Below are 22,274 nucleotides of genomic sequence, written 5' to 3' on the forward strand. Positions count from 1 at the left end.
TCATGCATTTCAAGGCTGTGTGGTCTAACTAAAAAAGTGTGTGTGTGTGTGTGTGTGTGTGTGTGTGTGTGTGTGTGTCTGTGTGTGTTTATGTGTGTGTGTGTGTGTGTGTGTGTGTGTGTAGGTAGGTAGGAAGGAAATGGGAGGGAAGGGCAGGCTGGCTGTGGCAGGAGGGAAGGGGAAAGCGGGATGGATTGCAGAGCTGGTGACATTCGCTTTGCACCTTGCTGTGGGGTGGGCGTTGGATGGCCAGGCTGAGCTTCAGTGTCTAACAGCTGCTGTCTGTGACTCTCCGCAGGGTGTGTGAGTACGTGGGCACGCTGGAGCACACCCACTTCAGCGACGGAGCTGCACAACCCCCTCTGGCCATCAGCCAGCCCCACAAGGCGTCTGCGGGCTCTGGACTCCTTGGGGACCTGGAATGTGAGGGCTCCTCCCAGGAGCAGAGCCGGGAACAGGGGCCCTCCCTGAGCGTGGCTCCCATGGCCCAGGCCCTCTCCATCCAAGAGCTGGTCCGGGAAGGCAGCCGGGGCCGGGCCTCCGACTTCCGGGGTGGCAGTCTCATGAGCGGGAGCAGTGCAGCCAAGGTGGTGCTCAGCCTGTCCACCCAGGCTGACAGGTGTGTGCCCCAGAAATGTCCAGCGCCTTTAGTGAAGCCCACACCCATCTGTCTGGTCTCAGATCAGCTCAGGGACAAGTTGATTTGTTAGGTAGTCATTTAAACTTCTTTTGGTCTTTAAGATTAATTATCTCCTACCATGCCTATACTTAGAACAAAACCCTTTTTAATAACCAAGCCTTCCAAGATGAAGCAGGCCACCTACAGTTAAAGTCTGTGCTGATTGTCATCTTGAGCAGCTTTACCTCCCCGGGGCCTGGTTTTCTCATTGCTTTAAAAGAAAAAAAAAGAAAAAAAAAAAGAAAAAAGACTATTTTTAAAAGTAACTTTCACACATGGAAGTTTTGAGGTTAAATTAATTAGTATACTTACAGACCCTAGAATGGAGCTTGATAAATAGTAAAAAATCTACTGCTTTTATGAGTCTTGCTATTGACAGAATCCTACACCCAGGCATATGTGTTGCTGATTGATGCCCAAGAACCATGTAAAGCTGAAGAGGGAAAAACAACAGTTGCTGTAACTGTTTGGTGACACTTTGATACAGAAAGTGCTTTGATCACCAGTCACACATGGTACCAGCTCACCTGACTCTGCAGCATGTGGTTGGCATGCCCCGGGCTTCCCTGCACTGTGAAGTTTTAAAGAGTACAGACAGGGAGGTGCCTGGGCACTGGGCAGAGGATTCCCTAGGCTGGGGCTCAAACAACCCTGAAGTCCTGGCTTTGACACTGACCAGCTTTCTCGTTATGCCTAGAAAAAGACTTGCACTGAGATTCAGTTTCTCCACTAACTCATGCAATACGCTTGTGTGTAAACCAGTATAGAAATCCCATTTTCCTGTGTATCCAACAAGTGTTTTGGACTCTAAAGCAATAGGCAGGTGTCAAGTGAGGTACAAGATGTACCACTATTTTCTTACCAGGAGAGAGGGGAAAATGATTAATGACACCCAAAAGCCAAAAAGCCAAATGTTACCAAAGCTGAAATTACAAATTAGCTAGAAAAATTTATTGGTTTTAGTAATTCTCAAATGCTTAATCTACTAATTCCCATCTTAAAACTTGATGTGTCTCATTTTACTCCTTCATAAAATATAAAATAGGTCTGGGAGTGTAGCCCGGAAGTAGATGGCCCTTGGGTTCCATCCCCAGTACCACCAAAATAATATTAATAATAAATAAATAGAAATAAAGGACTAGGACTTAATTTCTATTAGCCACACCTTCCCTGAAGCAGACCCTGCTCTCTGGTGTCCCAGGGCTCAGGGGACAGGACGACCCAAGAGCAAGGGCAGTCTGGCTTGCCTCTTGACTCATTGTGGTCACACGAAACTAATATTTGGTCTTTATGCTCCTCATTCTGGCAACACTGGGGTCTTCCTCTTTCCTAAATCCCTTTGCTGAAAATGCCTATGCCTAGCTAAGTAGAAAACAAAGTGAACCCACAAGGAGGCCCATTATATTATATGAGGAAACATCATGTGTGTGTGTCCTTGCACACACATATGTGCGTGCACACACATAGAAAATAAAGCCCAAGGCCTTAATGGATGCTAAGCACATGTTCTACCGCTGAGCTACATCCCCAGCCCACAGAGACATTCTTTCTTCCAACAGATACCTAAGCTTCTATAAGGTTCATGGCTCTGGGTATTGTGGGGGGAATGTCTTATAGGATCTGGTCTTAACTGTTTTTTTACATCTTCTTCAACACCAACTCCAGCATTATACACATTAATTATAGACAAACAGAAGCCTCTTGGTTAATTTACTGGGTTTTTAAATATAGATAATTTATGACTTTGAAGCTCATTCTGAAGTTTCCACCCATAATTACTTAATTACCTTGAGAATACAAAGATTTAAAAAAATGCTTTGTGCCCTTTGGATAAAAATCCCACAGAAAACAGAAATGTGTGCACAATAGTAATAGATACAATAATACCATACATTTATCTACAGTGTTTTGCCTATATTTTCATTAAGCACATCAATGAAATTACTATGATCATTCTGCCACCAAGACCTTGCTGAATTGTTTGCAAGGAACAAATGTCCTCTGTTTGCACGCAGGCTGTTTGAAGATGCCACGGACAAGTTGAACCTGATGGCTCTGGGAGGTTTCCTCTACCAGCTGAAGAAGGCGTCGCAGTCGCAGCTGTTCCATTCCGTCACGGACACAGTCGATTACTGTCTGGCAATGCCAGGTAACTCCTCTGAAGGAATGGTGCCGAGAGGTGGGCAGGATTCATCCCAGGGCTCTGAAGCCAGCAGCACATCTGAATGTTCGGGTCCACATTCCTTGGGGCGTAGCCACCCCAGTGGAGTGCAAGTGAGGCTCTGGCCTTGTCCAGGGAGCCACCATGACTTTTTTGAATGGAAGGCTGCTTCCCCTGTGTTTATTAATAAGCTCATGTAGAATAATCCTACTGGCCCCCAGAACAGCACCTTGATTTCAGTGTCTCTGTGCTTGCATAGTTCAGACTGGTTTTGAATTTGGGCTTTCTGGCTTTCCTGGTCTTGCCTTCCTATAGGAGAAGTGAAATCCACCCAGGACCGAAAAAGCGCCCTCCACCTGTTCCGCCTGGGGGATGCCATGCTGAGGATCGTGCGGAGCAAAGCGCGGCCCCTGCTGCACGTGCTGCGCTGCTGGGGCCTCGTGGCCCCGCACCTGGTGGAGGTGAGTCTGGAGGTGGGGAGTAGGTGTGCAAAGGATAGCGTAGCTGCAGGGCAGTGAGGGAGTTCCCAGCCCGCTACCAAACATCATCCTTCTGGAATTTCAGCCCCAGGCAATGAATGAACCACCCCAGGGGACAGTGCCACCCTGGTCTCACTGTGACCCTGTTTCCTACAATAAGACTCTTCGAGTCACCTTGCATAGCCAATTTTTTTATTCTTTATGATTAGCTATCAACCCGAGCCTGAAGCTAAGACAAGAAGAGGTTGCTAATATCTTCATTTTTTTTTCTTTTAGTACTGAGGATTATACCCAGGGGCATTCTACTTCCAAGCTACATCCCCAGCCTTATTTATTTTTTATTCTTCATTTTGAAACAGGGTCTCACTGAGTTGCAAAGGTCCTCACTAAGTAGCCGAGGCTGTCTGTGAACCACGATCCTCCTGTCTCAGCCTCCCGAATGCCAGGATTACAAGCATGCGCCACCACACCCGGCTGTATCTTTACTTTTATACATAAATCTAACAACATCTTCAGTTCCTGCCTCTCTGTCTTTTCTAATAACTTACTGACTCAGAATGGCGTCTTTTCAGGGAAACCATATGTCCTAGATTTTCTAATAAAATTAATATTAAGAAAACACTTTTAGTATCCAAAGGAAAGTAGGTTGTGGAATAAATTTTATGACAACTCTAAGTATCTTTTTTTGTCAGGTCTGGAGATGGAACCCAGGGGCATTTGACCTCCGAGCTACACCTGCTGCCTTATTTTTTATTTTTTATTTTGAAACAGGGCCTCACTAAGTAGCTGAGGCTTTCTGCGAACTGTGATCCTCCCTCCTGAATGCTGGGATTACAAGCATGTGCCACCATGCCCAACTTCTAAGCATCTTTGATTTTTTATTTTATATTTTACAGGTGCATTTTTATTATACACAATGGTAGGATTCATGCACATAACACAATTTGACCGACTTCATTCCCCAGTACCTCCCGTTTCCTTCCTCTCCTCTGCTGGCCTCCCTTCTATTTTAATGAGATACCATTTTAACTTTTTTCTCTCTAGCTTCTCTAAGCTTCTCCATGACTGACTGCTTCAGAGTTGGCAGGGAAGCATGTCCCCCCAATGTACAGTAATAACTCTCCTTCATAGTCTTTTAGCACTTGCCTGGTAAAGGCATATTTTATAATAAAGAAATGTTTTGGAGAGCCAGGCGTGGTGGTGCACGCTTGTAATCCCAGCATTCAGGAGGCTGAGACCGGAGGATCGTGGTTCGCAGACAGCCTCAGCTACTTAGTGAGGCCCTCTGCAACTCAGTGAGACCCTGTTTCAAAATAAAGAATAAAAAATAGGTCGGAGGGTATAGCTCGGAGGTCAAATGCCCCCGGGCATCCCCAGTACTGCAAATTATATATATGAACTTAATTCCTAACCTAAGAATATTCTAGAAGGGTAAATAAGTAGAAACTATCAAATGAATCAAGGCGAAAAAATGTCAGTTAATCTATTGCACTTTAATAAATCACCTCCCAACCCTAGTGTTTCAAAGAGCCACTTACTTAGCTCCTGATTCTGTGGTTCAGAAATCTGAGCAAGGCTCATCTGCAGTGTTCTGGTCTGGGCCAGGCTTGGCTGATGTCAGCTGGACTTTCCTGTGCCTCTGTGGTCGGCTGGTACACAGACTGGGGCCAGCTGGCTCATGATGGCCTTAGCTGTGAAGGCTGGATACACAGGTCTCTCTGTGCATGGTGTCTCATGCAGACCGGCCTCCAAAAGACCAGCCCCTGCTCTTCCCAGGGCAGACTTAGGATTCCCGGGAGCAGCAAAAGAACAAACTGCACATCACAAGTATTTTTTTAATTCTCTACATACATAATGTTCACTGTCGTGCCACTGGCTAAAGAAAGCTCCATGCCCATGCTCAGGGTCAGTGTGGGAGAGGGCCACTAAAGGGCACAGATACAAGGGGATATTGTAACTGGCCCAGCTCACTCAGGGGCAGATCACTCCCCTGATCTTCGGATGTTTGGGGCTCAGCTAAGCAAAAGGCCAGGAGCAGCTCCTGGACTAGGCTCTGGTGTTTTTAGAAAGGTCATGTTCAATCAACGAAGAGAACTGTCATGTTGCAGAAAAAGAAGTGACTAGAAACCAGCTTTTCCAGAAACAGTAAAGTGCAATTAGAGTTATGTCCGATCAGGTGATTACATTTTTTTTAAGTACAATTTGGTATACAGTTCATCTATATACTAAAATTCTTTTAACTTTTGATATTAGCAGGACTGCAATGGTGGAGTGAGGTGGGGGTATTGGGGAGGCCTCACAACCCACATTCTCTGTGCCTGTTGGCTACTGGTGGCTGCTTCCTCTTGCCCTGTGCAGGCTGCCTGCCATAAGGAAAGACACGTGTCTCAGAAGGCCGTTTCCTTCATCCACGACATCCTGACAGAGGTCCTCACCAACTGGAACGAGCCGCCTCATTTTCACTTCAACGAAGCGCTCTTCCGACCTTTTGAGCGTATTATGCAGCTGGAGTTGTGTGATGATGATGTCCAAGATCAGGTCAGTGTGTCGCCACGGTGTCCTGCATCTTCATCACCAGTGACACATTGGCAGGGACCATCCCAGGAGCTTGGTGTACAGCATCTTCCTGGTAATCTTACACTGAGTCGGCGACAATGACAGGCTCAGGAGCTTGGCCAAGGATACCTCGTAGTGATTGATGGGACTGGATTTTAGAGCCAGACATTCTGGTTATCCTGGTCCATCCTCTTACATCTAGGCTATCTCCAACTCTCCTCTCTGCTGGGAGGCAAACAGAAAAGAAGCCAGCTGCAGACACACATTTATCTCACACAGTAGTCAGATAGGAACACAGACAACCCCTTCCTCTGAAGTTCACTAAAAATACTGAATAAAGGTTTTTAATTTTTTTTAATACAATGGTGTACTGGAAAGAAAATAAGAAATACTGAAGTGCCTTAAAGTAAATGTCAGTGGGAACCCTAGCTGTCTAGCTAGCTTTATTGAGCAGAGGAAGGAGTTTTTAAATCACATTCCTGAGGGCCCACGGACAAGACAGACCTCACTGTAAACCTCATAAAGCTGGTATTCACTCAGGCCAAGGATGAATTAAAAATGAACTCAAGTGCCACCCTCCCTACAGATGTGATCAACCTGCTTCTGACATTGGCTTAGAGTGGGAGATTTTTTAAATAAATAAATAGCTCTCCAGGATTGAAAAACTACAAGCTGGCCCTTTTCTGGGATCCGTGTAGGAAACCACAACATAACAGGAGTCTTAGAAACTTAATCTTGATTTGCAGTTGTAATGCTTGTATTCAGGGGAAAAAAAGAATCATTAGGAATTACCCAAACAAAAACAATAATAAAAATATATACATGCATAAGGAAGAACAGTGAGAGGTCCCATCACCTTTAGTCTCAAGCTCCGTTGGCAAAAAAAAGAATAGTTTCACCAATGTGGGAGTAATTGGGAAAATCAGCTTTTCTGCTTCCAGGACACCCTCAGTTTAGAGAGGAATGGAATATAACCATTGACTTGTCAAAAAATGCGGTGAGTTTACAAGAAGAAGAACAGGGAATCCTGCCACTAGCTAGCCCACAGCTGCAGTGAGTTATAACCTAGTGAAAAATATAGCATGAGGACAGAGAGGACCAACACCCTACAGAGTGGGAGAAAATATTGCAAACCAGACATGTCACACGGGATTAGTATCTAGAATATACAAGGAGCTCAAAACACTCAATAGCAAATAAACAGACTTCAGTAGATATTTCCCAAAAGAAGACACACAGATGGTTAACAGATATGTGAGAAGCTCGACATCGCTAATTATTAAATAAATATAAATTCAAGTCAAAACCACAATGAGAGAGTACCTCACTCTAATAAAAAAGGTTATTATCAAAAAGACTAAAAATAAATTATCACAAGGAGGTTGAAAAAAGAAAACTCCTGCACAACTGTTAGTAGTAATGTAAATTAGTACAGAAACTGAAAAACAGCATGTAGTTACCTCAAAAATGAATGAAGCCAGTACGTGGAAAAGACATCTGCACTACCATGTTTATTGCAGAGACACATATTTTAACAATAGCCAAGCAGTGGAAACAACACAAATATCCATCAGCGGACAAATGGGTAAATGGGAAATGTTGAACATCTATCCAATAGAATACTATCCAGCCACAAGAAAGTAATATCTTGTCATTTGCAACAACATGGATGAAACTGGAGATCATTATGTTAAGTGAAGTTAAATCAGGTGCACATAGACAGGTGCCATATACTCTCACTTTTATGTGGAATAAAAGAAATGAAATGATCTCATAGAAGTTCAGGATAGAATGGTGATTCCCAGAGGCTAGAGAGAGTAGGAAGAAGAGAGGGAGAGTTGACGAATGGATACTAAGTTATAGACAGGAATAGGAAGTTCTGGTATGCTGGTGCTCAGTAGGATGACTAGGACCAGGAAAGCGTGACGCATACTCTGGGGGTGGGGGCAGTAAACAGAAACTGATGTAGAGTGCCCCCCGTGTTGGATTTGGGAGACAGAGACTTCAAAATAGCCTTTATAAATATCAAAGAATAATATTATTTCAGTGACTCAAAAATAGAGAGTTCGGCCAGGCGTGGTGGCGCACGCTTATAATCCCCGCGCTTGGGAGGCGGGGACAGGAGGATCGCGCAAGTTTGAAGCCAGCCTCATTGGCTTAAGAGATCTTGTTTTCAAATTAAAAATATAAAACTAGGTCTGGGAATATAGCCCAGAGGTAGAAAGGTTCCATCCCCAGTACCACCAAAAAAAAAGGGAGAGAGAGAGAAAGAGTTCAGTAGAAAAAATGGAAATTATGAAAATACAAATTCCAGAGATAAAAAAGGACAATAAAATGAAGTGAAAAATTAGCTAGATGAGCTTACCAGAAGGATTTGACCTGGCCAAAAAAAAAAAAAAAAATCAGGCAGCTCAAAATAAAGATTAACAGGAACCATCCATTCAGAAACTTAGAGGAATTAGTTGACCATAAATAAATAAGTCCTTGGAAGCACTGCAGGCCTGTGGGAGAGCATCAAGCACACAAGCACACATGTAATGAGAGTCCCAGGCAGAGAGAAGAAATATAAAGGAGTGAAAAACTATATTTAAGGAAATAATGAAATCCAATGAGAATCAACATAGATAACTAGAATAGACCATTTTACCAAACTGTCCCAAGACAATGGCAAAACCTTGAAAGCTGTAAGAGAAAGACATTAATCCCCACAAAAGAGTGACGTTAGAATTCATCGCTGACTTACCCAGAACAAAGGGCTAAAACACAATGTGATGACATATATAAAGTGAAAAAAAATCTGTCAGTACCTAAAGATTACTAACAACACAATAATAAAAGAGGGTGAAAAAATATCCCCAATTTAAAGACAGCCAACTAGCTACAGCTGACTCATCGCAAATAATTTCCTCAGTGATTTCAGTGATTAGTGAACGCAAGTTCACACAGTATGGGTTTCTTGAGAAGATTTTTGAGTGACCCTGCCTGGGCCCTGGTTTTTCTCTTTGCCTAAAATCCACTCAGAAATAGGGGCAGAGAAGGACACCGCAGTTCCAGAAACCCTCCTACTTCTGTTAAGTGCCACCCCCTTGCCTTCGCCAGGTGGTCACGTCCATCGGTGAGCTGGTCGAAGTGTGTTCCACGCAGATCCAGTCAGGGTGGAGGCCCTTGTTCAGTGCCCTGGAAACGGTGCACAGCGGGGACAAGTCCGAGGTGAAGGAGTACCTGGTTGGCGACTACTCCATGGGTAAGAATGCTGGGGCAAGTCTTGCTGTGAAGCCTTCATTCTTTATGCCAAGTTTTGTGTTATCAAAAGAAATTGAACAAGAAGAAAGACTGGCTTCAGCCATGTTTTACCAGTAGAAAATAATGTGTAGTAAAGACCAAGGGTCTGAGTCCCATGAGCAGGCAGAGAGCCATGACCCTCATCAAACCCTGCTCTTAATGAAAAGCGAACTAAGGACTTCTTTGGGGCCACTGTCCATTGCTGGGTATAGTTCCTTTTTAAGATCCAAAAGAGAAGTTTTACAGGTTGGGCATTCACAAATAGAAAACTTTATGGCTGGGTATGGTGGTACTTGCATGTAATTCTAGTACTTGAGAGGCTGAGACAGGAGAATCACAGGTCTAAGGCTGTTTCAAAATAAAAAATAAAGTTGAACGTGGTGGTGCACACTTATAATCCCAGTACTTGGAAGGCTGAGACAGGAGGATCGCAGGTTTGTGGACAGCCTCAGCTACTTAGTGAGGCCTTCTGCAACTTAGTGAGACCCTGTTTCAAAATAAATAATTTTTAAAATGGGGCTGGGGATGTAGCTCAGTGGTAGAATGCCCCTGGGTTCAATCCCCAGTTACTGCAAAAATAAATAAATAAATAAAATTATATATATATATATATATATATATATGTTGAGGGTGTAGCTTAGAGGTAAAATGTCCCAGGGTTAATTCCACAGTACAAAAAAGAGAAAGAAAGAAGAAAGAAAGAAAGAAAGAAAGAAAGAAAGAAAGAAAGAAAGAAAGAAAACCTAACCAGACATGGTGGTGCACGCCTGTGATCCTAGTGGTGCTTGGACTAGTAAAATAGGATGATCCCAGTTTCAAAGTCAACCTCTGCAACTTAGCAAGGCCCTTAGCAACTTAAAGATACCCTGTTCCCAAATAAAAAGTAAAATAGAGCTAGGTATGTAGCTTGCGGGCAGGATATAGATGCCCCTGGGTTCAAATCCCAGCCCCACAAAACAAACAAAATTGAAAAAGAAAAGAAAATAGAAAACCTGAAATGCCCCAAACTTCAAAACATTTTTAGCATTTCACAGTATTTTAGATCCAACTTTTCAGAGTAGGGATGCTCAATCAGTAATGCCTGCAAATATTTTCCAACTTGAAAAACTTTGAAATTTGAAACAAGTCTGGTCCCAATATTTAATATAAGGGACACTCAAACACTATCTATGTTCTAGTAAAAACAGAAAAGTGTTTTAACACAGAAGAGTAAGCATTAGGGAGATCAAGTCAACTAGAAACAAATGAGCATGCCCAGGTCCCAGGGGTGTGGTATCAGGGGTCCCGAGGCCACCCTACACTCAGACACCAGAAGGACTCATGGCACTCAGAATGCACTTATGGTAATATTTATTACGGCAAATATAGGGTGGACACAGTCAGGTTGTGTGGGAAAAGACAGCTAGGATGGAGGAGCCCATGTGGGGGCTCCCTGTGTTCTCACCCCGCCCCATCGAGGGTCACACAGAGTGCATCCTTCCCCAGCAGTGAGACTGCGGCAGAGTGTTTGTAGTATTTCTGCCCCAGGAAGCCTATTAGAGATCCAGCTGGAAGGTGGTCAGATAGGGACCCTCTGCCAAGCATATACCCAAATTCCAGAGAAAGGAAAACAGAGCCGGGCGTGGTGGCACATGCTTGTAATCCCAGCTTTTGGGAGGCTGAGACAGGAGGATCCAGGTTCATGGACAGCTTCAGTTACTACTTAGTGAGACTCTATGCAACTCAGTGAGACCCCGTTTTTTAAATTTATTTATTTATTTATTTATTTATTTATTTATTTATTTTTGCGGGTCTGGGGATGGAAACCAGGGGCATTCGACCTCCAAGCTACACCCCCTGCCCTAATTTTTATTCTTTATTTTGAAACAGGGTCTCACTAAATTGTGGAGGGCCTCACTAAGTAGCTGAGGTTGTCCATGAACTGCGATCCTCCAGTCTCAGCCTCCCGAATACTGGGATTACAGCATGCGCCACCATGTCTGGCTGAGACCCCGTTTTAAAATAAAGAATAAAAAATAGGGCTGGGGGGTGTAGCTCAGAAGTAGAATAACCCTGGGTGTCATTCCCAGTACTGAAGAAAGAAAGAAGAAAGAAAGAAAGAAAGAAAGAAAGAAAGAAAGAAAGAAAGAAAGAAAGAAAGAAAGAAAGAAAGAAGAAAGAAAGGAAAAGGAAAGAAAAAGAAAAGAAAAGAAAGGAAAGCAGGTGTTCAGCATAAACCATCTTCTCTGTTTAGGCAGCAGCCTAGGCATCTCGAACCACCTATGAGTTCACTGTTGCCTAGGAATATTCTAGAACTGAATTCCCAGACTGTCTTATAAGCAGGCTTTTCTGAGGCCAGCAGTCCGGGGTCCTCTATTTGAACTCTTTTCTGCCCAGGGATGAATAACGCAGAGTTTATCAAGGAGGGCCTTCTCTCTTGCTTGTGGATATTCTTCCGTCTTCTTTGCAGGAGTGTTCCAGAGCCCACAGGCCCCACTGCCCTGTACACTGCCCATTGCTGCAGCCCTGTTCCTCTAGTTTTGCCCTCGTCTCCCCACCCAGCTCTCTCCACAGCCTCCCTGCAGCTGTCCACAGGGGAAGCCAAGCAGGACAGCAGGCACCGTGGCCAAGCCAGGTGTGCGGCCAAGAGGCTCAGGCGTCTCTCCACTAGACCTTTACGAGCCCCTTGGGAGTTTCTGGGAGCATGATCAACCTGACAGGTTGAAAACTGCCTTTCTTAAAACTCTGCCGTCTTCTTCCCGTAGGAAAAGGCCAGGCTCCAGTGTTCGATGTGTTTGAAGCTTTCCTCAATACCGACAACATTCAGGTCTTTGCTAATGCAGCCACTAATTACATCATGTGCCTTATGAAGTTTGTGAAAGGACTGGGTAAGTAGAATCCCCCTTTCATGCCCCAAAGCCACTGGAGACCCTTACTAGGGCGGCTTCTTATGGGAGGGCCTGGAGACAGGGCCCACAGACCACCAGAGCTGGACAGAAGCAAATGGCATTGTCTCATGTACTCAGAAGCAGAAAGCTTACTGAGAACGCAGCTTGGGTTTGTCCAGTTTCAATTTACTCTTTTTTTTTTTTTTTACATTCATGGAATATCTTATAATACAGTATATTCTCAATCTATACAATTATTTTATACCAGCTTTTTTCAATCTTAAAAATTTTAATAATATCTTTAATAATTGCCTGGTGTAAAAGGAACTATCCTTCTCAGGCTGGGCATGGTGGCCCCTGATTATGATCCCAGCACTTGGGAGGCTGAGAGGCTGAGACAGGAGGATTGCCATTTTCGGCCAGCCTCAGCTACTTAGTGAGACCCTTTGCAAGTGAGTGAGACCCTGTTTAAAAATAAAGAATATTGATTAATGGAGGAGCTACATTCGAATATGTGTAAATGTATGAATGTAGCATGGTTAACCTGGACACTCATTGTTAGGAGAGGGAAGAGGAAGTGGGGGGGCACCAAGCACAGTCTGAATATATGCCATTTTCAAGATGTTCCACATAAAAATAAAAAATAAACATTCCAGTTTGCCAAGAACAGAAATAAATATTAGATTTTAAAATTAAAAAAAAAATAGGGCTGGAGATGTGGAGGTGTAGCTCGGAGGTAGAATGCCCCTGGGTTCCATCCCCAATACCACACACACACACACACACACACACACACTCCTACCCATCTTAATGTCAAACAATTGGCAATGTGAGTTTGATATTTCAGTCCCTAAGAAAAAGAGACCCTCTTTTTGTTATGCCTCTCCCAGCCTTATTAATTATAAAATAAATTTTGAATGTGTAGACATTCCCCCCCCTTTAAGGCCTAGTACATTTCAAAAACTATCTAGTTGATTTTTTTTTTTTTTGCTTAATTAGGGAATATTTAACAGCATAAAGTCTTGCATGGATTTAAAAAAAAAAAAGAATGTGTAGGGAAGGTTTTTAAGCCTCATAGTTGTACGATCCCATGTGATATTGGAAACTACCCTGACAGGCACCTGTCCCTATTTGTAGGGACAAGAAGCTATAAGCTGAGAGATCAGTGCTGTGGTAATTTGAAAGAGGGTAGAGACAGGGAAATGGTCTCCAGCAGTATTCTAAAGGGAGCTGCAGGGCCTAGGACTACTCAGATGTGGGGCCTGAGATGGGAAACTGGGGGTGACTCTCTGACTCCAAGTGTCTCACGAGGACCCAAGTTACCCAGAGTTAAGATAACTAAGGAGATCAGGTTGGGTGTGGAGGAAAGTGTCTCAGTCTGTTCAAACTGCCTTATGCTGGGTAATTTATAAATAACAGAAATATATTTTCCCTAATGCTGGAGCCTGGAGAGTCTAAGATCAAGGCACCAGGAGACTGGGTGTCTTATGAGGGCTCTGTCTGCTTCCCAGTTGACGCTTCCTGCTGTGTCCTCATGCACAGAGGGGAAGGCCGCTCTGGGGCCTCTTTGTGAAGGGCACTAACTCCGTTCACCTTCTAACAGCTTTACCTTGGTGACTAAGCTTCAACACATGAAGGGGGGGCAAAAATACTCAGACCATACCAGAGAAGAAAAGCAACTTATTCTCCTTTGGATATTTATTTTATTTTATTTTATTTTATTTTGTACTGGGGGTGGAACACGGGGACTTTCTACCTCTGAGCTATACTCTCAGGCCTATTTTTTATATTTTATTTGGAAACAGGGTCTCACTAAGTTGCTGAGAGCCTCACTAAGAGCTGAGACTGGCTTCAAACCTGTGCCATCCTCCTGTCTCAGCCTCCCAAGCGCTGGGATTACAAGCGTGCACCACCACGCCCGGCTCCTTTGGATATTTAGACATGTTGAGTTTCTGTGAAATCCTCAGATGGAAATGCGTGCTAGAAATTTGAGATTGTGTCTTAGAAGTTAGGGAGTGGGAAGAAAGATATCAGATCATCAATGTGCATGTGAAGGTTATTTAACACCTTCTATTTTGCTCTGTGAATTATAAACTAGGGTCATTTGTATGGGGCTGGGGTCAGTGAGAAAGGCAGAGCCCGCGTACGACCATGCTGCCTGTGTAGTGCCCAGCGGTATGGAGCATCATTAGCATAACTTGGATGCATAACACACATCACAAGATTGGCCTACCCACTGTAAGGAATAGGAAAGAAAATTATTTTATTTTTAATTTCCACCTGCCTATTTTAACATGAACTTGATCTGGTTTCTGGGGTTTGTTGTTGTTGTTTCTTTGTTTTGGTACTGGGGATTGAACCCAAGGGTGTTCTACCTCCAAGCTATACTCACAGAACTTTTTATTTTGAAACGGTCTTGCTAAGTTGCTCAGGCTGACCTCAAACCTTTGATCTTCCTGTCTCAGCCTCCCAAGTATTGGAATCACAGTTGTGCACCACCACTCCCAGCTTCTGTTTTTATATTGTAAGGTATCTTATGTAATGGAGGGGCTGGAAAACTATGCCCCTTAGGCCAAATATGATCTACTGACAGGTTTTTATAAATAAATTTTATTGGGAGATGGGTTGGGAGTCATGTAATCCCAGTATTTGGGAGTCGGAGGCAAGAGGATTAGAGGTTCGAAGCCTCAGGAATTTAGTGAGGCCTTCCACAACTTAGTGAGAACCCTGTTTCAAAAATAAAAAATAAAATAGGGCTGAGTATAGCTTGGAGGTAGAACACCTCTAGGTTCAATCCTTGGTGAAAGAAGAAAGGAAGGGAGGGAGGGGAAGAAAGGGAGGGAAAGAAGAAGGAAGGAAGGAAGGAAGGAAGGAAGGAAGGAAGGAAGGAAGGAAGGAAGGAAGGAAGGAAGGAAAAATTTTACTGGATCGCAGCCCTGCTCATTTGTCCATGACTACCTTTGTGCTGAAAGAGAGTTGAGAAGGTGCAGTACAGACAGTATGACCTGCAAAGCTATAGGTATTCACTGCCCATTTCCTTACAAAGAGATGACCAACCCTGAATCTAAAATGTAGATTTTTTTTATGAGAAACATGCCTCATTGCTTCTTAATTTTAACTAATGCCTAGTAATTGTGTCTATTTACCCATGGGGAGGGTGCTAGTTGCTACAATTATAGACAATTAGAAACAATTAGAGTGTTGTTGAATTATTTTATTAGAAGTATAGAAATAGATTCATTATATGAGAAGAAAAATTATAATTCTCAATTATTACTTACCTATAGGAGGTCTAGATGCCCTTCTACAAATATGTTGAATCTCTACATATGTACAAAAAATATAATTCACTTATAGCTAATTAAGTCGTCTTTATCCCCAAACCCCAGATGTTTGGGCTCTTCCCAGGGTCCTCATTTATCACTATCATTTAGTGTCACACAGTAGCAGTAAAAGATATTCTTTTCCAAGCAGTGGCTGAGCGCTTCATTGCAGCCTGGCACCGGGCTTCCATCCAAGACCACCCTCCATCACCAAAGCCTCAAAAGTCGCACCATATGAGATCCAGACCCAGAGAAGTGAATTACAGCATGCCCACATAGAGAAGCATCGTCTGGCCACTGAAAGAACTTGGGTGGACTGCGGAGAAAATGTTCATTGTTGGGGGGAAAATAGCTTGGGAGGACTCTTTTCAGGATTGTGCAATTTGGTGTTCTCCTTTTCTCATCTCTGTTTTGCAGACTGTCTGGTGAAATGATTGAGCAGGTCTTTTATTATAAGGGGGAAAACAAGAGTGATTTATTTTGTCTGTCGCTTGTCTTCCCCGCTGCCCTAGGGGAGGTGGACTGTAAAGAGATCGGAGACTGTGTCCCAGGAACAGGAGCCACGTCCACAGACCTGTGTCTCCCTGCCCTGGAGTACCTCAGGCGCTGTTCTCAGGTATGGGGAGAGGGGAGCACAGGCCCCAGGACCTGCCCAGAGCGTGTGCACAAAACATGAGCAAGGATCTTCTGCCAAAGCCCAGGAGAAATCCTGAGGCTCAGGCTTAGAGTATACATTTTTCTCTCTACCTTTTCCATGAAAAATAACAAACAATGATAACATGCTAGTACACACAATTAGATCCCGAGATCTCTGAAACTTCTTATTCCACCCAAACACATCAACTGCCATGTTCTCTGTTTGCATCAGCCCATAGGGGCAGGGGTGAGGAGGCCACGGGAAATCTTCCTGATGGCATTAAAAACCAGAGGGAGGGAAGATGGCGACCGAGAAAAGCGGGGCTTAAGAGCTCCGCTAACAACAAATCTCCATTACTACAAAATCAGCGCCTTTCAAAGCCAGAAAACAACATCACCAGGAAAACAAAAAAAATCACCAGGCTCCAGAGAGAAAGCGGACTGAGAACAGAGCCACAGAGGAGATCCTCACGCCCGAGGAAGCGGCTTCACGCCCGAGGACGCGGCAGCAGCCATACTGCCGGCAGCACCGGCGAGTTCACGGGACGGCCACAACAAGCCGAGGGGAGCCGCTGCGGAACAGCCAGGCGGGATTTCTCGGCGCAGGAAGCATCTAAAGCTCGCAGTGGCTGAGCTCAGCACACGCTGCAGGGATTCAGAGTGGAAATCAAAACCAAGAAAAAAAAACGCCAGCCCCACAGCCGAGGGCGTAGCAGCGGCGCCATATTGTCACCGGCGGCAGCAGCAGAGAATTCACCGAATCCAGTACAGCTACATCTGCGTACTCAAGAACAGTGAGTCAAATTGCGGGCTCCAGAGGAGAAATCCCAGTACTGTACTCACTGGGACTTGACCCAGCGGGAGAGGGGCGGTGGCAGTGATATCACACCATAGGAGAACATGCAACCAGGCACCCCCCACAGTCTAAAGCAGCCTCTATCGACTCTCTGGGTCGGAGACTCTGTGATACAACCCAGTAAAGGAGTAGTGGGGTCTGAGATAATACAGACTCGAGATCCAGAGCACCTTAAGTGAAGTCATAGTGACCCAAGGGAAGAACCCAGAGAAGGCACAAACTTCCGAAATCATGGGAAAGAGGAATAATACTGGAGCAATCAATGCTTACAACCCCACAACATCAGAAGTCGATAAAACAGAAAATCAGAGATTTCTAGAAGATCAAATCAGGAAAATAACTGTAGAAATAATAGAGGTGCTTCGAAAAGAACTCAGAGAGAGCCAAAAAGAGATAAAGGATGCAATTAATGAAGTAAAGGCCTCAATTCAAAGCAAGAACAACCGATTAGAACACATGGAGAACAGAATCTCGCTCTTAGAAGATAATCATTCCAAAAATGAACACATAGTTTCTAATCTAGAAAAAAATATCCGACAGCAGGAATCTGATATTGAAGAAATATGGGCCCATTTTAAGAGAGCTAACCTAAGAATAATTGGAATAGAGGAGGGAAAAGAAAGTGAAACCAAAGGGATCAACAATCTCTTCAAGGAAGTAATAGCAGAAAATTTTCCAGACATAGAGCAAGAGGTCGATACGCAGGTCCAGGAAACTTATAGAACTCCCTTTAGACAGGATCGGAGAAGAGGATCCCCACGCCACATAATTGTCAAAATGACCAATGTGGAAGCCAAGCAGAGAATCTTAAAGGCAACAAAAGCAAAGGGCCAAGTGACATTCAGAGGCAAACCAATTAGAATCACTCCAGACTTCCCAAACCAAGTTATGAGAGCCAGAAGGGCTTGGAGTAACATATTCCCAATTTTGAAAGAAAACAACTTCCAGCCAAAAATTTCCTACCCAGCAAAACTTTCTATCAAATTAGATGGAGAAATAAGAAGCTTCCATGACAAACAGAAACTGAAGGAATTTATGTCTTCAAAACCAGCACTAGAGAAAATACTTAAAGAGATTAACTACAAAGAAGAAATAGATAACACACATCAGAACTAGAGAAACAAGATTTTCCATCCAACAGACAACTAAGATTGGTTATCTGTGGAGATTCATTATTTATGTTAGTCTTTTACCTATCTCTAAAGGGTATTGTTTGCCTTTATTGTTTGTTAATTTTTAGGATTTCTAGTTGGAATATTAATATACCTTCAGATATAGCATTTGGAAATATTTTATCCCATTCTATTAGTAACTGTTAACTCTGTTTACATTGTCTTTGGATATACAATATGTTTTTTATTTTTTTAGGGAGTTTGTATACTCTTCTGTTGCCTGTGCCATTGAAATCATAACCAAGAAATCACTGCCAATTTCAATGTTGTGAGGTTTTATAACCCAGATTTTCTCCTAAAAGTTTATAGTCTTAAGATTTATATTTAGGTCTTTTATCTATTTTGAGTTAATATTTGTATATGGGATTAGGTAAGGGTCCAATTTTATTCTTTTCCATGTAATTATTATTTTTCAATAATATTTAGTTAAAAGATTATTATTCCCACCACCAAATGTTCGTGGAAACCTTGTCAAAAATAACTTGACAATATAGGGAAGAATTTAGCTCTAGGCTTTTATTTAACTCCAATGGTTTATATATCTGCCTTTAGAATAGTACTACACTGTTTCAATTATTGTAGCTTTATATGGTTTGAAATCAGAAAATATACATCTTCTAGCTTTGTTCTTTTTCAAGATCGTTGTGGGTATCTAGAGTCCATATTCCATATTAGGATAGTTTTTTTTCTGAAAAATAAATATATAAATATATGATAGTTTCACCTAAAAAATAGAAAAAAAATATTCTCTGGTAAGAAAGAAAGCAAAGAGAAATATTGAAATGTTATCTTTAGGTCATCAAAAGCTTGGTATCAGACAAATGAAACTGTTATGTGAGATTATCATTTTTAATTTTTGATAAATTGCTATAATACTAGATGTCAATCACTAAGCCAAGCATGGGAGGGAGGGATGGGGAGAGAATGGGGTGGGGATCGGGTGGGGGCTGACTGGGCAATGTGTGCATGTATGTCTACAAAAGTATGTATCCCACTATGATGTATGAATACAGTGCACCAATTAAAAAAATAAAAATAAAAAAAAATAAAAAAAAACAGAGGGAGGAAAAAAGTAAAGAGGAATGTATTTGATTAAGGTCTGGTAAATGCCAGGCGTGGTGGTGCACGCTCATAACCTCAGTACTCAGAAGGCTGAGACAAGAGGATCACAGGTTCGTGACTTACTTAGTGAGGTCCTCTCCAACTTAATGAGACCCTGTTTCAAAATAAAGTATAAAAAATAGGGTTGGGGGTAACTTGGAGATAGAGTGCCCCTGGTTTCGATCTCCAGTACCACAACAATAAATAAATAAAAATAAAAGATCTGGTAAAGAGATCCAATAAAACAGTGCACATCAGAGTGGACAGTAACCCTCACTGTTGCCTCAAATACCAGGCAGGCAAGATGGCGCCCCTGCTCTGCACCATCTCCTCGGGCTCCAGTGACAGCCCTCTCAGTGGTTTTCCTCCCGTCTTCTCAGGTTGTGTCCTGGGTTTTTTTGGGCTGTCTACCTGTCAGTGGTAACATAGAGTCCCTGGCTTTAGAAAGGATAAATGCCTTGACTTCCCCCAGCCTTCTTCCCCAGACCCCACCTGACGGAGCTCCAGGCCCCCTTCCACCCTGAGATCCTCCCCTCTCACCCATGGGGCTCCGGCCATGCTGACTTTCCGCCCCTCAGATGCCCACACTCATGACTGCCAGGGCCACTGCTGCCCCAGGCATCGCCCGGACCTTCCTCCCTTGTCTAGCACCCCTTGTCTTGCAGATATGCTCAGAAACACCCACCACAGAGAAACCAGGGCCACAGCACCTGCCCTTCCTGCCCACAGTCCCCACACACCCTGGTCACTCTTTCTTAAATTACCTCTTTAATTTTTTCCTGTATGTCAGACATTGCAGTTCATGAGTGTGTGTGTGTGTGTGTGTGTGTGTGTGTGTGTAAAGGTTATGGTCTGTAAGACCCACGAGGACAGACATTTTGTGTCTCACAGCTGTTTCCCAGTGTGAGCACAGTTGCACAGTTCTAATTGGTGAAGCTCTAGGACCCTGAGGGCTGGGCTCTAGCAGCGAGGGGAAGAATGAGCCCAGCCCTGAGACCTTCATCTCACCCACCTTGCCTCCTCCATCTCCCAAGTTGTTCTCATCCCTCTCTCTCCTCAGAGGTCAGGTCAGGGAAGGGGAAGCCAATGGAGTCTCCTCTCTATCTACTCTTCTTGGGGATACCAGAGGCAGACATTCTTGACATGCCTATAGTTCCCTTGGTAGCTTTATAAATGTTTAGAAATTCACATCATTAAGAGACCAACATTTTTCCCACTACACTTTGGTGGCTATTGAATGCTAGTCCATCTGCTCCATGGAGTAAATGATTCATATATATCCCAATCACAAACAACTAACTCTTACATGTTAGGAGCCTTTCTAGTTTCCTATGTCCCCTTTATTGCTAGTGTGTTAATTTTATTGTTCTTTAACATCCAGAGTGCTACTTTTTTTCCCCCTAATATATAATTGCGGTGTTTGGGTTTGCTCTGATATAGCTCTTGGCCAAAATCTACAAAATGCCCTTGAAGCCAATATTCCTCAGTGGGCGGCTTGCCAGCCTGTCTCGAAGGATTCAGGAGCAGTCAGCAAGCAGCGAGGATGGCATCGAATCCTTCCTGTCTGAATTTGATGATGACACCGGTACGTTAATTGATCAAACCAAACCAGATGTTTTGCTATATTCATAGTCCCAGAGGCTTAAGCCATAAGTTAAGTATCTTACAGTTCATAAGAATAACCCTCTTTTTTTATTTTTTATAATTATATCAGAACAAGTTTACCTAAAGTTGCCATGGGATTTCCAAAAACAGTCTTTAAAATCAATGCCGCCAAACCCATGCTTTTTAGATGCAAATTTGCAAATTAAACTAAATATAGTTTCAAGTTCTGAATTCTCTTGAATTTAGCAAATTGGAACAAAGTTACATTAGTGTATTGGTAATTAAATTGGCTAGTAATCGTCTTTAATCGTTTTTAGGAAACACAATCATTATGTAATTACTTCCTGTAGGACATTTGGTTCGAGATTAGGGAAAATCAGCATCACTGAAGACAGAATTTATTCAGTGACTGGTGAAGCTGAAGCCTCAGGAAAAGAATAGTTTTAAAGAATTTGTTTCAAATTAGGTCCCACACAATCTCCTGTGAATCTGAGTTCAATCAAGTGACTTTGGATAATTTTTAGGTGAATTAACTCATATTAATGACACCTGCTGTCTTCTGTCTCCGAAGACCCTGTCCTGTTCCATGTCTAGAAATGGAAATGATTTCCTTAAAAGTAAATAGGCCTACTTTCTAGAAGTAGGTTGTTTCACATGCTTGCAAAATGGCTTTTCAGGGGAGGTTTTTTGTTTTAATTTATTTATGTTTTTACCTTGTTGCTACAAATTTATTTAGGGAGGCAGAAAAATTATAGTTGTTGATAGAGACTAGAAATTGTAAAAGCAAAACAAATGAATAGTAAAACTTCACTCAGGTTAGTTAAGAGGAAGAACTATTAGAAAGAATAAATAATATAGAGAGAACAATTAAAAATTGGAAATTGGCTAGATGTTGCTTAATGGAGTTTTCATTTGATGGTTATGTACAAATAATTTTTACTTAGCATTTGAACCTACAAACCATGTAATTACAAATATAAACTAATTCTGTATGCCTATAATATATCTTTAAGACATTTATACAAGCTTATGTGTTATCATGAGCATTCCCTCTCCCATTTGGGGAAATCATTAGTCCATTTTTTTTTCTCCTAGGAGATCTATCTTTCTATGAATAAAATTCTGCCAAGCACCTGTCTAAAGTTTCTTACCTTATTACTTCAATGACTAAAATTATAACTACATAGGAAACATAGATTATAGAAAATAAAGTCAAAGTTTTAAGTTAGCATTAAAAACTCAACAATTCTCAGCATTGATATATTCTCAGATATTATTTATCTGGATTCTAAAGGTGCATAATTACTCCCCCCACACACCCACACATGGAAAATTCAAACGTATGTAAAACTAGATAGCATATACAAAATATATATTTATATAGAATGTACCAATGAACATAATGGTGTCAACTCTTTCAGTTGGTAAATCTCAGGTCGTATATTTCCTTCTCTCTCTCTCTCTCTCTCTCTCTCTCTCTCTCTCTCTCTCTCTCTCTCTCTCCCCCTTCATATTATTTAAGGAAAAACCCAAGATAGAGCATTTTATCAGTAAATG

At 42.6% G+C, this 22,274-nt stretch overlaps 1 protein-coding gene across 1 annotated transcript in view; it reads left to right on the forward strand.

Moving 5' to 3' along the window:
• Window positions 1-22,274, forward strand: part of ARFGEF3 (ARFGEF family member 3) — a gene marked incomplete at both ends in the record, with an annotated part of 159,796 nt that overhangs the window by 116,315 nt on the left and 21,207 nt on the right. The window contains 8 exons of the mRNA XM_080700543.1: window positions 299-619; window positions 2,695-2,828; window positions 3,156-3,301; window positions 5,678-5,857; window positions 8,975-9,119; window positions 11,902-12,024; window positions 15,860-15,963; window positions 20,553-20,697. Coding sequence (XP_080556669.1) covers window positions 299-619; window positions 2,695-2,828; window positions 3,156-3,301; window positions 5,678-5,857; window positions 8,975-9,119; window positions 11,902-12,024; window positions 15,860-15,963; window positions 20,553-20,697 — 1,298 coding nt within the window. The remainder of the gene's footprint in view (window positions 1-298; window positions 620-2,694; window positions 2,829-3,155; window positions 3,302-5,677; window positions 5,858-8,974; window positions 9,120-11,901; window positions 12,025-15,859; window positions 15,964-20,552; window positions 20,698-22,274) is intronic.

The sequence above is a fragment of the Muscardinus avellanarius genome, assembly GCF_963383645.1.
Source record: "Muscardinus avellanarius genome assembly, chromosome: 8".
Taxonomy (NCBI): domain Eukaryota; kingdom Metazoa; phylum Chordata; class Mammalia; order Rodentia; family Gliridae; genus Muscardinus; species Muscardinus avellanarius.